Below are 15,781 nucleotides of genomic sequence, written 5' to 3' on the forward strand. Positions count from 1 at the left end.
CCTTCCCGTTTCCTTTGCGTGATCGCAGTAAAAAGGGTTAAGTGCTCAGTTAAAATACACAGTGTATAATTTTATAGCTTTTTCCCAACGGAGCTCCTGGTGCCGGTGTCCAGACGACAATGCGAGAGCAGCAGCGCAGCGCACAGATCAGTTTCATTCTTTGTCAGTCGTGAATGGGGCGGAGGAAGCAAACTCATTAGAATCCTATAAAAAGAAAGTATCCGAGATCATAAAACAGCCGGCTACAGGACTAAGCGCTCACTCGCAACCAGACTGAGGCACAGTGGAGACCTCTTGTCAAGTTTCTGTCTGCCCCTCAGTGCATCGGCGTTTTAACAGATTAGGTTCATACAAAAAAAGAAAACAAACAAAAAAAACCCCAACCTTTTTACTCGTGCACCTGGCTCCCCGTGTTTGTTTCTGTCGTTGCTTTTAAAAGAATCTTCAATGGCAGTCCTTCTTTTAATTATCTGACCTTTTAAGGACCAGAAACTTGGCATCATCATCATCACCACTCTGTGTACTGCAGTCTGACAAGCGTGACGCATGGACACTGCCAGGGCGCACACGTCTCATTGAGAAACTTATTTTTATTTTATTTTATTTTTTACTAAATTATTTTTTTCTTTTTTCAAATATTTTAGTATTTTTTGAGGATGGTCGTCTCTGCTTGGAATAGATATTGTGTTGTAGTGTTTCTCGTCGCTGCGCTCAGGACTGGGACATCCCAGGTATCAGAGGCGCGCCCGAAGGCGAATTCCATCAAACCCGGTCAGTTGGAAGAAATACCGACACCGGCAACCAACCGATCTGCAACAGTCACCAAGAAACACAACATCCAGGTAACTTCAGTTATTTCACTGTCTGAGAAAATATCAGCGGAGATGTCCGAGCACTTTTTGCCCTTTATTACTAAGAAGACGGTTTATGAAATGCAACAAAAACAATCGTAATAGCAATAACTTTTCTTCCATGAGTTCCCCTTTTCCAATTTATGATTGCTGAGTGGGAAACATTTTCCTTTGCACAATTAAAGGGTGAAATAGTAATATACACCTTCAGAAAGCTGCGTCATGTGTGGATCGTTATTGGAAATTGGGAGGATTGGACCCCTCATAAATCCTAATTGCCTTTCAAACCTGACGCCACAGTCGGGTGCAGCACACTTCCACAGTAAATCATTAATGCCGTCAGAAAAGTGAGAAAAAGTTAATACTTGGGGTAATTTTCTGTCTGGATCCGTGTGTCATTAAAGTGGTCCAGGCGCTTGCTGGGATTATGAGATTCTGTGGGGCCACTCTCACCAACCACTTTATACCCACTCAAAGGGGTATCGATCCCCGCTGTTTCAACAAAGTGCCGCATTGCTGTAAAGAGTGCTTGTGAGAGCAAATGTGAGATTTTAAAAAACTGTGAACATCTAGCCGATTTACCAAGTGAGGAATTGGACCTGTGGCTTGGCTAGGAAAATTCGCAATCCAACAAATAATTCCTGAGAGATGGATGTTTAAATCGGCGTGGAAGGCAGGCGTGTATGTTTAAAATAAGCATGGCAGACAGCGTGCAAGCAGTAGATGGCACTGCCACATCTCCAGGACACCCCTCCCCCCAGTGGGCTCACCTGCTTCGTTTGCATTTGGCCTGTACACCGTGCCTTTTTTGATCGTCTTGCATATCAGTGTAATGCTTAGTTATGAAAAAGGAGGCATCGAGCTGATACAGAAGAATTATGGAAAAGCTGCTCTGCCAGACCACAATTTTGAGCGTCTGCTTACTTCTATGCCTTTGCAATGGTCTGGAAGAGTGGACTGAGGGAAAACAATATGTGTGTGCAGAAACCACCACACTGTTACAAAAGTATAAAGTCATGGTGTGGTGGGTCCAAACCAGGATGGCTAATATCATTTATGAGGTTTTCCAGAGTGGTAAAGAAACAGCCGCAGCTCGGCCTTGGCCAAGACTTGTGGCTTGGCCAAGGCCGAGCGAGCTGCACCGTCCTTCTGCCTCTCATCATGCAGTGGCTATTTGTAAATAGCCGTATTAAATAGTGTAATAAATCAAAGTCAGATTTGTGTTTCACTTTGTGTTTCAGTAAAAGTGTCCAGCAAAATTAATTTAGAAGAGAACAACAGGATGCAGTTTTTGCCAGCTTTTTGGGTAAATCTGTAATATCTGTACCTTATATTGCACAATTATACACACACACACACACACAATCCATTATTGAGGCTTTTGGTATCCTATATTTCCATCTTTGAGGTGCCTCTCTACTTTCATATGTCAGTTTAGTGCTTGGGTGAAGATTGGGGAAAAGGACATGTGTCGGCTCAAGTTTTCTTTTGGCGTCAGTTTTAGGAGGAGACTTTGGCGCTGTTGTATTATGAATGCATTGTAATACTGCTGAGTTTGCCACAACTGGTGAGGATAGTTAGCAAATTAGGGTTATATGAAATCCCCAGTATGTGAAAGACAATCTGAACAATTTACCACTATATCCATTTTTATTTTAAAATGCAGTTTTCCTTCAGTACAACCAACATTTTACATGGTTTAATACAGCTGTTTGGGGACCTGAAACTCACTCACGGTTAACGATTATTCTGAAAATTACCAGAAATCTCCCCAAACATTGCTTTTACATCACTTCGTAGAAGATTACTGGAAGATGACGAGTGGCTGTAGCAGGAAACCAGGGTGTAATTTAGTTTTGTACCCATCAGATGATGGATATAAGAAATGTTGGTCAAAGCTTTTGGGTTAAAGGAAGCATTTGACAACTTAATGTGCTTTGATTTCCTGTAGCTGCTGACAAAGGTTGGTGATAAGGGTGACATTAACCACGCACAAACCAGGAAAGGCGTTAGGAATTCCTGCGTGTACAGACGGGGCAAACAGCTGAGTGTTTTCCTTTTGTCTCGTCCTTTACACGTCAGCCTGACTGGAGTAAAACCGACAAAGCCAAAACCTCCAAGACCTTGACAGCCAGTGTTCGTGGGTGGCACTCTGGGCTTCTTGGAAGGGAACCAACAGAAATGGATAGCACGGGCAGGCAGCGCTCACCACTGTAACCTCTGAACCCACAAGGGAACCAACACTCTGGCGGCATTCGTGCATAACGCGCCTGTAAAACATCAGCAGCCGGTCAGTCGGCCTTAACTAGTTGCTTTATTGAATTCGCCAGAGGGTTTACTTTTAACAAGCGATCTCCTGAGGCTGTTTCTATAAAAATGTAGCCCTTCTCCCCGAGCTAAAAATGATTGTTCAGTGATCCTAATGAGCTGAGAACGAGAGAGAGAAAAGGCGGGGAAAGGTGTGACTGCTTATGTGTGTTTTAGTCTTCAGTTCTGAAGGTTTTCCAGCATGTGGGTCCCTCGGGTGCCATGAGGCCCTTGCGCCGGAACCATTAGGGTTCTTGTGGAGACCACCTTTAGTGTAACTAGACCTGTTAATGAGAGAAGAGACCCTGTGCACCTCTCATTTCACAAGATTACACCTTTTAAAGCAGCGCACCTCCCAGATTACCGTCGAGCGCTTTTCCCCTTTCCCCCGATAGCCTTTGAAGGCACCGCTCACGTACAGTGACTGTATGCCTTGCTATGGGTGCAATGACTAAGATCAACTCAGAATGTATACTTAACTTAAGGAAGGCCTAGTTTTTAGAGACTCTGGATCCTACTGCTCAAAGGGATACGGTTATAAACACATGTGTTTTGAGTGATGAAAGAGGCCGAGTTGTGTCTGAGGACATGGTTTGTATGAGTGACTTGTGTGCAGTCTTCCCTATGTTATCTGATAGCGGCCGTCTGTGCTTTCAGGGCATATGAAGTTTGTTTATTCAGTGACATCGTTTGTTTGACTCTTTAAGGCCGCTGCCACTCATTAACACCATTCACTGCCTCAGGTTATGAGCTGGAGCTCTGAAGGAGCACAAAAAGCAAAGAGGGCGGATGCCTAAGAATGCACTTTAGCTTTGTTGCAACTTTTTTTTTTGTTCCAAGCAAAATTAGTGGATGGAAATAACGCTAATTTCTTTAACTTAGTGTGTTTACAAACTGTAAAAGATGCTAAAAATGATTTGGGTAGCAGAGGGATATTATAGTCAATAGTTACATGAAAGGGAGAGCCTTCCCTAATGTCATGGTTCATAAAGGTGATCTTTGCCATATGCAGCAGACAGCAGTTCTGCCTTACGTTTTATTAGTGTTTGCATTGGAGGTCAATATCACCGTTCCATTCAGCAGTGAGGTTTACAAGTGCTCCAAACGAAGCAATAAAATACATCATTTCTCCATGCCTTCATGTGCTATCTGATCTGATGCATCAATATATCTGAGAAAATGTTCAAAATAGATGAAGAATTCAATACACTTGTTTTTTTATATACAGTTTTTGGCAAGTTTGAGCTTCATCATCGAGGTCATAAGAATAAAAACACAAGTCTGGGGGAACAATTGTAACTGTTTTATTTTAAAAAGATACAAAAACCAAGCAAAACTGTCAGCTGATGTTGGCCCATTATTTTGTTGGCCCATCCACCCCCCCAACCTCTTGTCTGTTTTTCTCTCACATTACCTTTGAGGGTTTTTTGCTTTTTTGTCAGTTGATCATAAAGAGCTGGAGTCTAAGGGCTTAAATTACCCTTCTGCTATGTTGTTCTGCTGCTGCTTTCCTGCATTCATACTGGTTCTTGGTTCTGCATAGGTTCTAAACATAGAGGAGAGGAGACATACTTGGTGTTATTTTTTTTTTATGCATTACCGGGCTCTTCTCTTGAATTATATCAGCACTTTGGAATGACTGTAGAGAGGTAAATAGGGGATCCAAAGACTGGCAGAGAGGGTTCAAAGCCCTGTATATCCTGCAGTAAATCCCTTGGAGATTGTTGCTCCCGCACATTTAAGGTTCCTCTTCAAAGCCGTGGAGCTTTACCAGCACGAGAGCAACACGAGACAGGGCCGGGGGCTTCCCTTATTGCCCTCCGTCTGTCTCTTCCTTTATCGTCTCACCATCATGCCATGAGAGGCTGCAGAGTACAGAGCGCTCAACCCACTTCCTATGCAGGATCCAAGGCTCTTCTTTTATGTTGCTAGGCTGTCTAAGGAAAAATAAGGGAGCAACAGGAAAAAAAAGAGATATGAGATTAATAAGATGCATCCCAAATGAAACCCTGTCCCTCAGATGTTGCAAAAGAGGCGTTTTAAAACATGACAAGATAAGGCAAGTTTATCAGCTGTGATTTAGGGGGCCGGCCTCGTATCATTGGGTTTCAAAGGATTGTCTTGCAGTTTGAGACATGATGGAAGAGGTGAGCCCCATTCCCACAGTGCCCCATGTACTGTGATCGATGCAAACCTGCTGGCTCAGAAACACAGATAGGTTTGAATGCAGGTAGTATGAAGTACTGCTGCACGTGTCTGGATCCATTTGTCTTCATTAGATAACGGGAATTTTTTTCTTGTCAGGAGAGAAAAAGAAAACTTGAACTTCTGTTCAGTCCACATTTCCAGCAAATTCTTTTCTCGACAGTCCACGGCAATGTCCGTATTTCTTTAAAAGAGGAGCTTGCAGAGAAACTGAACTCCACAGTTGAGTGGGAAAGTTTATTTCTCACTATGACAGGACTAGTTTGTAAAAACCTGAGAGGAACAGTTTGGGAGTTTGGGAAATACGCTTGTTTGTTTTAAGGAATCAGTGTCGACTTAATGTGTGTTAAGTAGAGAGGTGAAGCCAGGAGGTTATTAGTTCGGCTTAGTACAAAGACTGGGAGCTGGGAAAAGTCCATACTGTGTTTGTTAATGAGCATCAGAAGTGCTGGCAGGGCGGGTTTGTATCTTAACAATCGATGAAGCGAAGTTTTCAGCGTTTCCTCCTGCTTACGCACAAATATGACCTTCCCACATCCTGACAGCAGTTCTTAACCTTGTAGTAATTAAGAAATTTTGGGAATCCATAAAGCGCCAAGGATTTGTTGCTTTCATCAGCAATGTTAATCATTTGCATTATGGGAATCTGTCATAATGATAGATGAGCGTTCAGCTGAATATTTCAGCTCATTTTTCTACGGCTATATCATTGCATCCATGTGTTTCCAGTCTGAGAAAGTCAGCATGGCAAACCTCCAGCAAGTCTAATCTTGTTCACTTTCTGAAGCTAAAGCACATGAGTAACAACTTCTAATGTGCTGAAATATTGATATTGTCGATAGCTGACTTAAACATGTGGTGTACATCGACGTCTGGAACGGCGCCCGCTCTTTTGGGGATGGTAGACCTCTCTGTACTGACCTTCATACCCCCAAAAGGAGTTTGTTATATTTACTGCGGCTGTAATGATTTTACTCTGATTTAAACCTCTTTTATGTTCACTCACATGTTGACTCTTCCATGTTTGTCAGTGGTAAACCACAATAAATCAAATCTGTCAATGCACTGCCAGGGAAATGTGGATGTTGTGCTGGCAGCGGAGTGCCACCAAAACAACGTGTGCTTATGTCAGTCTTCAGTGAACGTGATTAATAGTAGATTCCATTTGATCTTAGCTTTAGTGTTATGCATGAATAGGTGTTCTGTTGTGCAAATATGTGGTCCACTTCATATCATAGCTTATCCTCCAAATTAAACCGAATGGTTGGAAATACAAGAATGATGTGCAGAAACACAGTGACCTGAACTTTCTTTGTGTGTGCGTGTGTGTGCGTGCGTGTGTGTGTGTCACCCTGCAGATGTGGATGTGAGCCTTTCCTGCAGCTGTTTAAAATGTCCCCCTGTGTTGATGAGTTCGGCGCAAATTCGTGACATTATTCCATTTGTCAGCAAAGTTCTTTGATTTGTGTTACAATTTGCACCAAACTCCTTTGCTCCTGCTCCAAATCTAATGACAATGGGACTTGCATGTGTATGGAATTATATCAAGACAGTGGTTCCAATAAAGAGAGTCTCATGTCGGTGTACACGCTTGTTATCAGAAGACTGAGCTTGGGTCTAATTGCACTTCTCACTGCTATGGATAGTTAGTTTTATGCCTTCTTTGTGTGGTCCCTTCATTAGGGAAAAGACGTAAAAGCTCTTGTGTACTTGGCTACATAATATTTCTCAGCCTTTCAGTGTAAAAACAAGAAATGCTAAAGGAAAAACAAAGGCAAATGAACTGTAAAGGAGCGTGATTGGCTACCGAAATGTAGCCCCATTAAGCCTGTGAGCAGTTAGGGAATACTGAGAGAAACTGAAGTGGTTTGCCTTGGTTTGGTCATTTTAATAGCGGTATTGTTTGGCCACGGAAAAAGAAAAAGAAAAGAAACATTCAGTAAGAGAAGAGTTAATCCCTACAGCATATTTTCCCTTTAAACTTGGTATAGAAAGACCGCAGCCTGTAGTAATTTCACCCAAAACAAACAATCTACAAACAACAAACTGAACAATATGTTTCACCACATACCCCCACTGGTATCTAGCCATTTACTTGGATACTCTTGGGTTAATTTGCTAAGGTTTTGGGTCTTTTGGGCCACCCAGTAATTACAAAGAAAGTGAGCAGAATTTAGCTTCGGCCTGCAAAACAATAACACATGTTTTTAAACTTACTTTTCAGAAATACGAATTTGCTGTATTTCAATCAATATCCAGCTAGAATTCTTTATTCAAAAAGTAGAATAAACAACTGGGGGAACCAGAGAAATAAGCGACACAAAGTGGGTGGGTGACATGTTAAACTAATCTCAACTCCGAGGTGACTAGCAATGGGAAATATTGCTGATTAGCTCATGAGAGGGTGGAAAATATGCAAGAGGCTTACCTACCAACCAGACACTGGCATGTACATTAGCAACCAGCTGTAACACAGCGAATAAACACAACTCCTGGGCTTCAGTTCGCTCTTTCCAAGGTCCTGTATTTGGTCCAAATGAAACTTTGTTGAACAGCTTAAATCAATAATTTTGCAAAGTAATTGAAGACCCAGCTGCAGGTTAGAAAGAACAGACCTACCACCTTTGCAGAGGTGGATTAGGTGTTCTTGTTATCAGGGGTCTCTGCAAAGACCCCTGGATGCAACATGAAATTCATTTGGCTTGACTGTTTTAGCTTGCCGCAGCCGTGACTTTTGGAAAGGTATAGGAAAGGTATTGCAATACTGTGAGCAAAAACTATCAGCTTTAACGCTTTTAAACAGTGATGCCACGTGCACCACAGCACTCTGTAGACATTGAGAGGGTGATGACATGTGGGAGACACAAAATCTTTACAAGAAAATATATGCCATGTTAAATTAAAAATACCGGGTGGAGTTAACAGATTAGTTTACCATCTCAAGATGTTCCACTGGCCCACTAAAAAGAGGCTGTTTCATGAGTTCGGATGCTGACAGGATCAGTGTTGCCAAGGGAACCGCATGTCCAATGGGTACTCTCTGACTCTGGCCTGATGTGCGCCTTTCTAAAGAAGAAAATAATGACCCTGCAGATGCAATTAAGGGAATTGTGTTTACACTGCAGCCACATGTGCATGTGCTTTATATTGCTTGATGTCACTTAGGCAAATACATCAAAGTCAAATATCAAAAGGCAGCATTTGCTGTTTATTTTTTCATAAAATGTGTTTTAAGGACTTGCGAGCACTTTTAATGCGCTTTTGACATAACTGAAGTAAGTGGGTGATTAATCTGCAACTGAACTGGCATCAGCGTAGCTCAAACTGCATCAGGGAGTATTTCAGTTACACATGCCGCCTCACCAATGGAAGTTATGTGAGGCATGGCTTTTAGATCTGGCTGTCCACGGCGCTCATTCAAAAATCTGCTGCCATGAAGTCACACGTGATGACAGGTTGTTTCATAAACTGGGTAAACAGATATTTTGACATAGCATCTTCTCTCTCTCTCCAGGTGTACCCTTGCAGCAATGACAAGGAGTGCAGCGTGGGCAGCTACTGCCACAGCCCTCAACAGGCTCCTTCTCGTTGCCTCACCTGTCGCAGGAGGAAGAAGCGCTGTCATCGAGATGCTATGTGCTGCCCTGGCAACCGCTGCAGTAACTGTACGAATACACACACGCACACACACACACGAACAGACGCGTGCATGATTGTAGCGCATTTCAGTTTCAATTACATTATGACTGCGGGGCACTATCGAGAAAATTTGATTTCTGGTTTTATTCAAATGTTCTTGAAAAAGCGGGTCTTAGTTATAGAGCCAATATATTTAAATAATGCTGAACACATGCTTTCAGACAGAACCCTGAACTATAGCTGAACTGTAGTCAATTGAGGCCCAGAGGTTAGGAATCAGTGGTCACGTGTTGTAGTGTGAATAGCGTGAATGTGTGCAGAGGCTGTGCTGAAACTGCTCTTTGTTTAAAATCAACATAGCTCACTAACACATGTAGGAGGTCTTTGCATTATGCACTGAAAGCATCCATTTAAGAGACTATTCACAAAGACTAATGGGCTCAGCTTTCTGTGCCATGTTTTCCTGACAAACTAAGCAGTGTTGGCATTTTCATTAACTTTATATGTTTCTCCTGTTTTTACAGTCATTTGTGTCCCCATCTCTGAGAGCGTGATCTCGCCTCACATCTCACCATTAGATGAACATATCAAGCTGTCCTCCAAAGAGCATGGCTGGAAGGGTGGGAAGAATGGAAAGGGACAGGCCAAGCATTCTCTAAAAGGTGAGATCTGACAGCAAAGCATGTCCAGTATGAACCAAGTGATATCTAGACATTATCCTTTTTCATCATTGTTTTTCCTCTAATATTAGATTTGCTCTGCCCCTCTCTTATCCTGGTCTGGCTGAACTGTTTTCTTGTCAACTTTATGAAACCCCTAAAGTACTCATGGGTATTGCAGTGCACCAAAATATGCCCCTCATTTCCCCTTTGCCCATGTGTCTGTCTCAAGCTAAGCGTGGAGATCCTGGAAAGAAAAAAGAAACACAATGCCTTTGCTGTTTCTGCACCTACTTAAATCTATACAAACAGTCTCATTGATAGCACACCTTCACCAGCTTAAACCACAAAATGCAGCTTTGGCATAATTAAGGTAAATAACTCACAGAGACCTGTTCTTAGCGTTCATGTCACCTGATTTAAGCCAAGTAATGGACTATCAATATAGTAATCTGTTTAATGAGACACTTAAATTACTATACTATAAATACGTCCTCAAGGCAAGAATGTTAAAATAATCGTGGAAATAAGAGCACTACTTAAATCCGCCATAAATGAGGCCATTTGGTTTTATTTGTACTTGACTCACCCGCTCTCCTTACACATTATTACATTATAATGGGCTGGTGCAGGTTGCCACTTGAATAAACTCAACCCAGAAACTCAGTGATGTTAAACCAGTGGAAAACAGTCTGACTTAGCAGTCCATCACACTGATGGAATAATGGAATAACTAGTCAGCAAAGTGGGGTTTGTCAGGGAAACAGGATGACTGGATTGGATGATAATGTGGCTTCTGGTAAGATGTGTCACAGGCCTGCAAGTAAAAGTGTTTCACGCACGTTTCAATTCTAGTGATTGTTGATTCATAAAGATTCAGTCAGGCAAGCGTGTTAGATATATACAGAGTCATGTGAAAAAAGTATGGACAGCCTATGAAAGAGGGTATTTAAAAAAAACATATTTAGACATATGGATATTTAATACCAATTTTAACAACACTGGGAGATTCAGGTTATATAGAATCAGTCAGCTGTTGATATCTTTTGTTTAATGAGCAAAACATGGCTGTTTTTTGCTGTTCACCTGCAATTAAATCACTTTCTTTTCCAGAGATACATAAAAACAGTGTTAAAAATTGATATGTGAACATGCTTTTTTCATGTTTTTCCAAGTGCAAATATGCCAGTTTAATGCACAGTTTGCAGTTTATTGTTTGTCGGTTTATCACTGCTCATATGTTTTTATTGCTTTCTTCCTCTAGGTCACGAGGGTGACCCGTGCTTGCGTTCTTCCGATTGCTCGGACGGCTATTGCTGCGCCCGCCATTTCTGGACCAAAATCTGCAAACCGGTGCTGAGGCAGGGAGAAGTGTGCACCAAGCAGAGGAAGAAAGGCACTCACGGTTTGGAACTCTTCCAGCGCTGTGACTGTGCCAAGGGCCTCTCCTGCAAGGTGTGGAAAGACGCCACCTCTTCGTCCAAGTCCAGACTCCACATGTGCCAGAAGATCTGAAGCAGGAGGCAGCTGTTGTCGGCTTAAAGGCCTCCGTCTCCATGTGCGAGGGAATTTTTTTTTTTTTTAAGGATGGGTTGTGGCAGTACTGAAAAGGGGGAAAAGACAGAGACTGACAAGAGACAGAACAGATGCGGCTTCAAGCTCGCTATTCTGCAAACGGAGGGCAAATGGGAATGCTTTAATGTGTTCTCTGTGAGTGGTCCATCCCTGCACCCCACATAACAAACACACACCCTCACATACATACACACACACACACACACACACACACACACACACATGAACACACACACAAACTCATGGTTTTGAGAGATTACTGAGCTTATAGGATGCTATTTCCCCCCAAAAGAACAACCTTTTACACATTCTTATAAATATCAGGGAGCCACAGAGTTTGTCAGCTGATGCTGTGATAGGTGTGGACTTTTCGTAGATGGAAGCAACAGTCATAGTGGTCTTTCCTTAAACCTCCAGCTTATGATATTTGAAGCCGAAGGACTATTAACACAAAAGCCATATTTTTACTGAATAGTACATGCTCTACCAAACTCTTAAGTCAGTTAGCTTTAAATAATGTCACATGTGACTTTCATAGGATCAGAATTTTGGCATGTTATACTGTCTGTTTGCCAACTTTAGTACTTATTTTAAGATAGAACCCAGCTTTTGCTATGCAAAGCATTTACAACCAGCAACAACGTCCAAAGAACAAATATACATTCGCTGATGTGTGTTACACCAAAGACATAAAGAACATTTGCTTTGGAATGATGAGTTTCGTCTGGGGCATTCGCTTGTCGCCCTATTTTTAGCCACAAGAAGAGAGATAAAGTATTGTATTCATTGTGGGAATCTTGTTTGATGTAGGATACAGCTGTAATCTATTGTGATACAACTGTGCGGGTTAAAACTGTTTGCACTGAGGTAGTCCTTTGCTGCAGACTTGGTGGTTTCAATACCAGAATGGTTCTGTTTTTCAAATCATACAAACGGGATTCAGGGATATGTTGGAATCGCAATTTTTCCCTTTAGAAAGCCAGTAGAAATGGAGATGTGAGAGGATTGATTAGATTTACAAAAATGCTCCACAAATCTGATGTTTTTTAAAGAGAACTGCAGTTGAAACGAATGGCTTGTTGATGGCACACAGTCCTCTTTAGTTTTCTGCTTTTAAAATATGACTGCATACTTTCTTTTGATGAAATATTGAGTTTTATGGTGTAATGGATGTGAAGCAATGCTTTTTCTCCCCTGGTGTCAGTGCTTTAAATAACCACTCATTACCTACAAACCAATATAACATTTGCCTCCTTTTGCTTTAACACATTTTTAGAGCATCAAGTACATATATTTTGTAACCATTAAAATACCAATAAGCTCTAATATTGTAAATAGACTGGAAGCAAAGCAAATGTATTTAAGAACCAATGTATATCATGTACATATAATAACAAAGGAATCCTAAAAGTTATAGCAAAATGATCTAGGTGAGAAGAGTAATGTCAGAAGAAACAAGCACAGTTGGATAGACTGAAATAGATAAAAGCTGTGGGTGTAGATAAGGGGTAAAGGCTTAGATAGCATGGACTGATATCACAAACTGAATGCATCAAAAGGATGGTTCCTAAAATAGGGAGCATCAAAATCCAAAATGTGTTGTGTAAATTGTGTGTAAATGGTTTCAAGATTTGCATCCAACGAAATGATGTTTCTGTGAATTCACTGCATTGATCTGTTTCATGTATTTACAAAGATGAATTAATAAAAGAATGTATTTTGTATTCCTAGTTACACGGGCCTTGTTTTTGCTTATCTTGTTGCTTCTTATGCTGAATTCTTACAATGACAACAGGAAATTAAACGCCGTATAATGCATTTTGATAGCTAAAAAAGCCCTTATTTCCCCGAGGGGTTGAGACAACCAACGGATATTTGATCTGGCAAAGATTATGTGCTGAATGCACTTCCTGACACGACCCTCAAATTTATTCAGGCTTTGCCCCTGGAAATCTTACTTTAGATATTAAAGATGTGGACATTATTTTATTTGTTATAAATAAAAACAAAGTTATATTAACATTCACTGTTGTTGAAATAATCTGTGTTAAATAAATGGTCTTTCAAATATCTTCATACATAAACCTTTGAAATGTTTGTTTTGTTACATAGATAGCAATCTTTGGAGGGGGTGAGTTTTGGCATGTCGTTACCTCTTATTATAATTTGAAACCAAACTATTACAAATGTAAACAAAAAAGAAGTGTTTAAGTTTTTTCAATTTAATAGTGACTACCAATATATACAAAAAATTAAAACTAATCTATGAAATTGAAAAAGGAGAATCCTTTATTTGTGCAAAACTAGAACATAACCAAAAACACAATTTCTTGCTAAACTGTTACAGCTTTGCCCTAAGATGTTATATTTCTTTACAAATGTTTTAATTGAATAAAAAGACAATATATAAGGCTTTAAAAATATTTTCAAAATGACACAAGTCTATTTACATTTATCTGAAAAAGAAAGTTTTCACAGGACTTCTGTGAAACATCTTAAAAACAAAGAAACAAAGAATAAAGAGGATCGGCAGTAGCCTGATGCTCATAATCAAATGTACTTTATCAATTGATCACCAGCAAGTGTGGGCACCTTTATGAATGCATATGTTTTGGCAGTTTGCTAGCTTGTAGCATTCAGACCAGCAAATATAATGTCAAGGCTTTCTTTGGAGAGGAAATCCCAGCTGATGAGAAGTAGCTTTATTCTTAGAACACACTCTAGGAAGTCTTCTTCATACACTAAGGTAATTATGGAGTTCCACAGGGTTCTATACTAGGACCAATTCTGTTTACATTATACATGCTTCCCTTAGGCAGTAACTTTCAAAAACATAACATAGAATTTTACTGCTATGTAGACGATACCTATTCGCATCTATCAATGAAGCCAGATGACACTCATCAATTAGTTAAACTGCCGGAATGTCTTAAAGACATAAAAACTTGGATGACCTCTAATTTCCTGCTTCAAAATTCAGATGAAACTGAGAATGTATTTGACCCTAAAATCTTAGAACTGTGATGTCCAATCAGATACTTATTTTAAATGGCATTACCAGTTACCTCCAGTAACACTACGGGGAATCTTGGAGTCGTTCTAGACCAGGATATGCCCTTCAATGTACAAGTTAAAAAGAATATGTAGGACTGCTTTCTTGCATTTGCACAAAATCTCTAAAATTAGAAATATCCTGTGTCAAAGTGACGCTGAAAAACTGGTTCACACATTTATTACTTATAAGCTGGACTATTGGAATACTTTTATCGCTTTGTCCTAAATGCTGAATACTGACAGTTTGGATTCGGCAGACAGACACCCTCTCTACTTTCAAGATTAGTCTTAACACTTTCCTTTTTGATAAAGCATATAGTTAGGAGCTGGATCGGCCCCTAACTAAACATTCCCCTAATTATACTGCATTAGGTAGGCTGCTGGGGGTTCGTCGTTTACCTGTTTTCACTCTGTATGTTTTATACACCACTGGATTTAATCAATAGTTATTATTTCTGGCTGTCTTGCTCGGCATCTCTTTGTCCTGTCTTCCTCCCCTTACCCCCAACAGGTCACAGCAGATGGCTGCCTCTCCTTGAGCCTTGGTTCTGCCAGAGGTTTCATCCTGTTAAAAGGAAGTTTTTCCTTCCCACTGTCACCCAGTGCTTGCTCATAGCATGCCTTTTGATTGTTGGGGTTTTCTCTGTATTATTTTAGGGGTTTTTTTTGTTTGTTATTTTTTTACCTTACAAAGGGCTTTAAGGTGGCTGCCTTTGTGATTTGGTGCTATATAAATAAACTTGAATTGTATGAAAATGAACTGAACTGAAAGGTCAGATCCATTCAATGCCACTTATACATCCATCCATTAAAAAATTAAAAAGATCTGGAATGGGTTGCCGGCAAGAATTCTCTCCTCCCTAAAAATAATGTAGCAGAACAACTTTAGTTTGCAATAGTTGCGTCTGACCAAACCATGAGACTTCTGGAACAATATCCTGTGGGCGAACAAAACCAAAGTTGAGATGTTTGACCATAATGCACAGCGCCATGTTTGGTGAAAGCAAAACAAAGCATATCAGCACAAACACCTTATACCAACTGTCAACCATTGTGGTGGAGAGGTCATAATTTGGGCTTGTTTCACAGCCACAAGACCTGGGCACCTTGCAGTCACTGTCTTGATCATGAGCTCTTCTGTATTCAAAAGTTTTCTAGAGTCAAATGTGAGGCCATTTGATAGCTAAAGCTTGGTTGAATTAAGGCTGTGCAACAGGACAACGATCCAAAGTACAGCAGCAAATCAACAGAATGGCTGAAAAAAGAAAGAATCAAGGTGTCGCAATGACCCGGTCAAAGTCGACACCACAGTCTGAGTGAAATGAATGAATAAATAAATGCCCACAAACTTCAATGAAGTAAAGCAATGTTATAAAATGAAGAATTGGTCAAAATTCCTCCATAACAAACTGAAAGACTGATAAACTAGTTACTGAAGTTAAAGGTAGTTCTAAAAACCATTGTATCATAGGGTGTACTTACTTTCTGACA

The 15,781-nt window shown here is 40.6% G+C and overlaps 1 protein-coding gene across 1 annotated transcript; it reads left to right on the top strand.

Moving 5' to 3' along the window:
- The first annotated feature begins 220 nt into the window (after positions 1 to 220).
- dkk2 (dickkopf WNT signaling pathway inhibitor 2) lies at positions 221 to 12,966 on the top strand. The gene is made up of 4 exons (XM_003452273.5): positions 221 to 842; positions 8,878 to 9,028; positions 9,527 to 9,664; positions 10,926 to 12,966. Exons 1-4 carry the CDS (start codon positions 657 to 659, stop codon positions 11,174 to 11,176), a joined length of 726 nt encoding a protein of 241 aa, XP_003452321.2. The 5' UTR covers positions 221 to 656; the 3' UTR covers positions 11,177 to 12,966.
- Positions 12,967 to 15,781: the final 2,815 nt, after the last annotated feature.

Source organism: Oreochromis niloticus, linkage group LG6 (assembly GCF_001858045.2).
Source record: "Oreochromis niloticus isolate F11D_XX linkage group LG6, O_niloticus_UMD_NMBU, whole genome shotgun sequence".
NCBI lineage: Eukaryota > Metazoa > Chordata > Actinopteri > Cichliformes > Cichlidae > Oreochromis > Oreochromis niloticus.